Source organism: Crocodylus porosus, unplaced genomic scaffold, assembly GCF_001723895.1.
Source record: "Crocodylus porosus isolate Cpor-Errol unplaced genomic scaffold, CroPor_comp1, whole genome shotgun sequence".
Taxonomy (NCBI): Eukaryota; Metazoa; Chordata; order Crocodylia; family Crocodylidae; genus Crocodylus; species Crocodylus porosus.
This window is the reverse complement of record NW_017728906.1, coordinates 151,793,170-151,800,411: the sequence shown is the minus strand read 5'-3', so window position 1 is coordinate 151,800,411 and position 7,242 is coordinate 151,793,170. Positions and strand designations below refer to the sequence as shown.

Genomic DNA, 7,242 nt, shown 5'->3' with positions numbered 1-7,242 from the left:
GAGCAAATTGGATGCTTATCTTGCTGGGATCCTATGACCCCAGCTGACTTCCTGCCCTTTGGGCAGGGGGCTGGACTCGATGATCTTTCAAGGTCCCTTCCAGCCCTGATGTCTGTGAAATCTGTGAGTGTTCTACTTTTGAACTTGTAGCCATCTGAGTGAAATCCAGAGCTCAGTGTCAGCTGCTTAGGATTCCTGTACAGTGTGTGGACAGAGGTAGGGGGGTCTCAGAATGGGACCCAAAACAGGGAACACACTGGGTAGGATGCTGCTGAAGTCAGCATGCCTAGAGAACAGCTGTCTAGAGCTAGCCAACAGGTACAATGGAGTCCTAAATGTGACCCCTCACATACCTTACTTGGTGCCATGGTGGGGGGCTGTTTCCAGTCTCCACCCACCTGGGATCCTCTTCCTGATGGGTAGGTGTTCATACCTTTTCTTTCAAAGAAGTGAGCAAGAGTATTTCTGGTCTCTTAAAATATGACTTCAGGACAAAGTAGTGAGTAGTGTTGCCTCTCCCTTATGTAGTAGCTTGGGTGGCTAGAACACTCACCCAGCATGTGGGGAAAATGGGATTTATTTACTACTTTTGCCTAGGGGGATTCAAACTCATATCACTAATTTCCCAGGTAAATGCCCTCACAGCTTAGCTATAGGTCTGAGTTAGAATCCCTTGATAGCAGACAAAGTTGAACAAAAGTTTCCCCCATCTTGGGTGGGTGTGAATGTTACAGCCAGCAGCCTATCCATCACCACCATCTTTTGTAGCTGCACTTGAAACGAGTATTGGTCGTCACCAGAGATGATGCGAGCAGGGATGGCCCTGGTTGGCACTATGTTCTGTGGAAGGAGCCGCATCCTGTTGCCATATTGGGTATATTCTGTGAATGCCTTCAATATAAGTCTTTATCAGAGGCTTTATGTAAAGGAATGTCTAGTGTTTGGACCTTGATTGGGTTTATATGTGAGCAGTGTGCTAAGCTTTGTAGCTCTGTCAAAATGGAGACTCTTTGGAGCATATCTGAAAACAGAACTGCAAGTGCCTGAGAAATTTTAAGAGCAAAAGCTGGTGTCCATGGAATTGCATTGCCTCAGAGTTTAGGCAGCAACTGAGCAAAGTTTTCAGGATTCCAGTATTAGACTTTGGCTGCACTTCCATTGAATTCTCTTTCTAGGAGCCTAAATCCTCTTTTGGATCTTGGGATTTACTACTTTCCCATCAGTGAAACTGAGGCAATAGTAGTCACTCTTTTCTTCATGGTGTTGTAAAGGTTAGTTATTTTGTATAGAACTCTGAAGATAAAAGCCACTGTATGAGTATTGGTATTTTTATATGCTTAGTAATCTGATCTTTAGGCTAGAGTAGGGTAGATCCTCTTCTTTCAAAGGCCTGATGGAACAGGCCTCTTCAGTAAATAGAATGGCTTTTACAAAAAACTTTTCAGCTGCCATTTGAACTGGTTAAGTTTGTTTGCCTAACATTTGCTATTGAGGATTTGTCTTGCACTGAAGAGAGAACTTTCTTTTTAAACAATTACGTTTAACAAGGTACAGATCTATGTTTGTGGGCGGATGGAACTTCTGTTAAAAGCGTACTTGTCTATGGATGATTTTATCAAAGCATTGTTGTGTTTGTTTTCCAGATGTGCTTGCCCCACAGTATCCCTGGCAGTCAAGTGATATGTCAATGAACATGCTGCCTCCTAATCATAGTAATGACTTTATGTTGGAGCCTCCAGGGCACAATAAGGAGAATGAAGATGATGTAGAAGTTATGTCAACAGACTCTTCAAGCAGTAGTAGTGATTCAGATTAGGTACTGGAAGGAGACAACATTCAAACCAGACTTAATTTCTCTTGCAAACATCACTTGGACACTGTTTATCAAAACTTGCTATACCAGCCCCAAATGTTGACTCCACAGTGAGAAGATAAAGATGGTGTACAACTCAAGTGGCAATTTGTTTTCTTGAGTTCTTTGGCCTAGACTTTATCCATAAGACACTGTAAAAATGAGGAAAAATGGCTGGTAATTTTTTGCTTGAGGAAGCTTCATCAAATTTCCAGTGAATCATTTCTGTAAACTGTGTATACATCGGTGTTTTTTTTTTTTTTTTTTTACTGCACATTAGACAGTATATTAAGTTCCTGGGAAAGAAGTTGTAAGGGGAATCCCCTTGGATGTTAGTAACTTGCTCTTTTGATAATAGCCATTTAAGGCACAGAAAAGATGTAAAAATGTGTAGATTTTAACAGCTGGGTTTTTTGTTACTTACTGCCAGAGCTCAAGTTCTTGATCATCATGTGCTTCAAGAACTAAAATGTAAAGTGGCAATAAGCTTTATTCAAGAAAGTTTGTAATTATTGTAATATACAGTGAATGGTATTCTTATAAATAAACTCAACTTTAATGTTGTTTACTTTTCAATTTGCAGAATTTAATATTAGATTAATTTATTGTGGTATTGGATAACGTCTCTAATCAGCATCTCCAGAGTATGTAATTCCCATGCAATAGAAATGAGAAATTGTAGTTCAGCAGTTTCCATTTGCTATCTAAGAAACCTAGTTAAAATTTAGAGCAAAGCTGCTTTTTTGTTGTTGTTCACTCCAACATATATGCATCTCAAAATATTTTAGCCAGAAGACTTGATGTGCCACATAGCCTTTTTTGAATCATGTAAATATGAATGTAGGAGTGAAGGGTGCATTCTAGACCATAAAATCCAATCCTGTTAGCATGGGCAACCACTTCCTAATCCCTTTAATAGTTTGATTCAGCTCCACTTTAAAACTAGGTAAGGGCTTTATCTGTCTACTACTCCCCTTGGAAGGCTATTCAGAACCGAATTTACCACCTATATTTGTTTCTGACTAAACTTTATACCAATTTCTTATGTGTCACTTGTGATTTAGTTGTCTAGTTCTCACTCATTGTAGTTTCCTCTCTATGTTTATAGAATGCATTCGTAATTCTCTCACAGCCTTCATTTGACTGGGCTAAACAAGTTTAGCTCTTTTAAGTCTCTAGTAAGAAGAGCTGTTCCTGCATCATCCTAGCAGTTCCTTTTATATCTGTTGTAGTTTGTATTCATCTCTCATGAATAAGAATGACCACGCTTCCATGCAGCATTCCAGATCAGGTTGTTCTCAACACGCTCTATACAATTATGCTAATCCAGTTGTATCTCTCTTAAAAATACCTCACCTAATAATCTCTGAAGTGGCCTTTTTCACAGCTGCTAATTAACATTCTGATAGACCAGGGGTTGTCAACTGGGGGGGGGTACATGTACCCCTGGAGGTACTTGGGAAGCCCCTGGGGGGGGAGGAGTATGCAGCACTTGTGGTTTTGCTGTGGGGGACCCCACTCATTGATCGGCTGGGGGACTCCTTGTTTCTGGACTGGCTGCTGGGGTACAGCAACTAAAAAAGGTTGAAAAACCCTGTGATAAAGACCTGGATTTATTAGTCTATCTCAAGCCATTTCAGCTGAATAGCTCCCAGTTACTAAGCAAAATTCATGTTACCAGTTATAAGTGTATGACCTTTCTTTTTCTTTACACATGTGCTTATGAACAAAAAAAAGGGCCACTCTATATCATTTTCTTATATTTGTGGAAAGTATGTAAAGCAATTAGTTACTGATATGCACAGGAGGAGGCAAAAAGGAGCCAGAAATGGAAAACTGAAGGTAAGCATTCTAATATCATGACATTTCTATGTTCAAACTGTGACTTTACATGACAGATGCAACTAAATGAACTGCCAGTGGAGAAAGACTGAACCCTACCCACTTCCTTCTAGGTTTCTTCAAAGGATAAAGGGATCCTAAAATATCTTTGTTCCAAATTCACTTTGTTCTTAACTCTAGCAGTCTACAGGCTTATTTGTATTATCTAGCACACCGAAGATCTGAAGCAGGACCTTTTCATGTTTCTGATAAAAATACAACTACCGTTTTACAGTTCTTTAGTCCTAAATTGAATAAGTGTTCACAAAAGCAAAGGTTTTTAAAATAGCTTGACTAAAATATCCGTCCCTTCAGCTGCCCTGGGTTTACTGGTTCTTCGGAGATTACAATTCTAACGTTTGCCCACAGTTCTCCATGGAAAACTGTGTGGACAAAATCTGAAAGGAGTTGCTTGAAGAGGAAAGTTTTAGAAGGAAATGGGACAGAGCCCTCCAAGTAACAAAAACAGTCTGATAGATGATGGGAGCATGGAAGGGACACTTGAGAAAAAAGTTAAGGCTCCTGGGCTCATCTAATATGACTTAGTTTTGCTGACTGAAAGCAGCCCACACTCCAAGGAACATAACTTCATGTGCTTCTGGCAGCTCATCATAGCTCCCATGCAGCACCTGTGCTGAAAGCAACAGCTCCTACAGGGGCTGTGAAGGCTTGCAGAAAGCACAGAAGTATCTACACATATCTTGTACCACCTACCAGCAGAAACCTGCCAGCAGAAAGGTATTCTGCTACCCTAGAGGTGCTCTGAGCATAGAGTTGCTCACTTTGCTGGTGGAACACTGTAGTAGCATAGACTAGACTGTAAGTAATGGTGGCAAAAGAGATGGAACCAAAGAGACATAGCAAGACTAGAAAAGCCTTTGGGTTGGCAACAGGAATATGGACTTGATATATAGTACTGCATGCAACACAGATACCACTGCTTAATACTGAACTCTTAAGAGTGTGTTGACAAGTATAAGCCCAGAAACAATCACTAAAAGTTTCCTCCAAACCATTTAACAACAGGCAGATGGAGGCTCTGGAGTAATATTACTGAGTATTGTTTTCAGGTTTCTCTTCAGAATTAACTTCACTCTTTACAGGCTGTGAGGGTCAGAATCCTGCAAGGAACAGAAAACTCCCAATGGGATTGGTGCTAGCAAACTTAGTCTAATCACTGGGGCAGTTAACTAAGGCTTCTCTTGGCCACACAGTGCATCTGCCCAAATTCAACTAGGTTGGGGAACAGAACATAGGGAAAATGTATAAATGTACATCATTGGGTGGCAAGAGCTGAATGGGCTGCTGTATAAGCTGCTACTTTGGAAATTCAATGTTAGAGCCAACGAACAACATCAAAAAGGTGAGATCCCAACATATGCTGAACACTTCAGTTTTTGATTCACTGACTATATCACAGGATTAGGCAATGTGACCAAAACTAGGTATATAGAAATCTTTTATTTGGTGGAGTGAAACTTGGCAAAAAAAAAAAGGAACATAAATGCAGCCCCCATGTTCTCACAGGTGGCTATTCCATTTTGCAAATACAGCCATTGCCATGACTTGCAACATGCAGCCACCCAGCTACCAAAGGTACCACCAGAGGTCCACTTCTCTAGGATTCCTATGTTTGGCACCGTTTTGGCTTTGGCAACGGGGGAATATGGAGAAGATCAGGGCCGTGCAATACATCTCTGTAGATATCACGTACGCAGACAGTCTCTCTGAAGCGAGGTCTTTATCAGATGTTCCTAGGCCATCTCCTGGTGCCTTCCAGTGTATCCCCTGAGGTGATGAAGCTCTTCCGTGAAGGGGTCGTACCCTTGCTCTCTCAAGCAGCGCAAGGCCCAGAACAGCTGCTCAGCCCGAGGGAATTTGTCCCATGCGACCCACTCCCAACCTGTGCAGAAGGCAGCAAAGGAAGAAGCCTGGCATGCAAGGAACGCCCCCCAGAGGCCACCGTCTCCCTGCACAGCAGTGTTGCCAGGTCTTAAATATGAAGTTTTCATATTGGAAGCTCATATTTATAATGAACACTAAAAAAAATATGCAAATAAATCTTATTTACTTTATATTGCTCATTGCAAGTGTCCAGTGAGTTAGTGAGATCTGGGTCAAATTAAAACGTCTTTATTTTGAGGCAAGGAGTCAAGTAATGAAGGAAACCCCAGAGTTAGTCCAGACTCCTTGAGAATAACATGGGTTTTGCCTATGCCGCATCGATGAGCTGCCTCCAAAACTATGGTGTAAGGGCTGAAATGATCGTACAAACAGGATCATTATCGTGCACCTGGCAACAATGGGGGGGTCTGCCCCCTCCACCCTCAGTCCCTATGACGTCCTTCACACAGACCCCGCCCCTCACCCTCGTTCTTGTCGGGCTCCAAGTTGCGCGGCTCGTGCCCCACCTCCACCTCGCCCTTCATGAGTACGGTGACGTAGTGGTAGCACTCCGCCTCACACACCGCGTTAACAGCCGACGCGAACCGCACGTTACACAAGGGCAGCGCCGCCTCCTCCAGCGCTTCCCGCTCCGCGCATGCGCCAAGGCTTTCTCTGCCGGGGGAGAGGAACAAGCAGCCGTTACGCCTGAACTCAATGGCTCCAGCGCCGGGGGAGGAGCCCTTGCCGGCCCCGCCCACCGCGAGGGGAGGGGTAAGCAGATACAGCCTACCCGAACTCCAAGTGGCCTCCGGGCAGCTGGTAGGTGCCGCCGCCGATGGGCCCCTTGCGCTTGCCCAGCAGGACGCAGTTGGGGTGCGCGGCGCTGGTGATCACCACCCCCACGCCCACGCCAGGCCGCGGCAGCTGAACCCGCTCGTCTCCCCGTGTCCCGTCCATGCGGCCATCAGGCCGTGACTTCAGTGCGACTCCTCCCCCACGTCCCTGCGCCTCATTTTGGCCGCCAGGGGCCGCTCCGCAGTGGAGCTGCGCATGCGCAGACGACCCTCCACTCAAGGTTAATCGACGTTCGTGTGGGTGTGGGTGTGGGTGTGGGAGTGGGAGTGGGAGGGGGGGCGGCGTTCGCATAAGCAGTGGTGCAAGGCGGTGGTCTGCGAGGGGCGCGCAGGGGCCTCGAGGGCTCACCTTGTCCAGCCTTTGCCTGAGGCAGGGTCATCCCCATCCAAACCTTCCCCTACAGTCATTCCTTGGATTTACTGCTCCTTTCCCTCCCCCTCCGGTCTGCCACTGCCCTCTGGCTTGCCTGCATCCTCTGCTGCCAGCCAAGTGTCAGAGGAGCCTGGGCACAGCTTTGCTGTTCTGCTAGGAGGCGGCTGCATGCCCCAATCATGAAGCAGTCAGTCACTCATCTGAAGACCCCTCCTGCCACCCTGATGTTACTGGCATCTGAGCTGCTCTGCATCCAATTCAGATTTTATGCTACAGCTGTGGGTCTGCTCTCAGAGCAGCGTAACGACGGAAGGGGCAGTTCACCTAATGGGAGGGAAGCAGGGCTGAAAGAGTACCTCCAGAGGTCATCTAGTCCAATGGCTGGATTGCAGCTA

The 7,242-nt window shown here is 45.1% G+C and overlaps 2 protein-coding genes across 3 annotated transcripts in view; one reads left to right on the top strand and one right to left on the bottom strand.

Annotated features, from left to right (window-relative positions):
- The window catches only part of MED4 (mediator complex subunit 4), an 11,116-nt gene extending 8,700 nt beyond the window's left edge, over positions 1-2,416 (top strand). The window contains exon 7 of the mRNA XM_019529934.1: positions 1,644-2,416. Coding sequence (XP_019385479.1) covers positions 1,644-1,816 — 173 coding nt within the window. The 3' untranslated portion in view covers positions 1,817-2,416. The remainder of the gene's footprint in view (positions 1-1,643) is intronic.
- NUDT15 (nudix hydrolase 15) lies at positions 2,102-6,686 on the bottom strand. 2 transcript variants are annotated; one of them, XM_019529936.1, is made up of 3 exons: positions 6,411-6,638; positions 6,102-6,292; positions 2,102-5,636 (listed from the first exon to the last, which is right to left on the bottom strand). In XM_019529936.1, exons 1-3 carry the CDS (start codon positions 6,575-6,577, stop codon positions 5,488-5,490), a joined length of 507 nt encoding a protein of 168 aa, XP_019385481.1. In that variant the 5' UTR covers positions 6,578-6,638; the 3' UTR covers positions 2,102-5,487. The 2 variants fall into 2 exon arrangements, with proteins under 2 accessions (XP_019385481.1, XP_019385480.1); XM_019529935.1 differs by having other exon boundaries at positions 5,509-5,772; positions 6,411-6,686.
- Between the last annotated feature and the right edge of the window lie 556 nt (positions 6,687-7,242).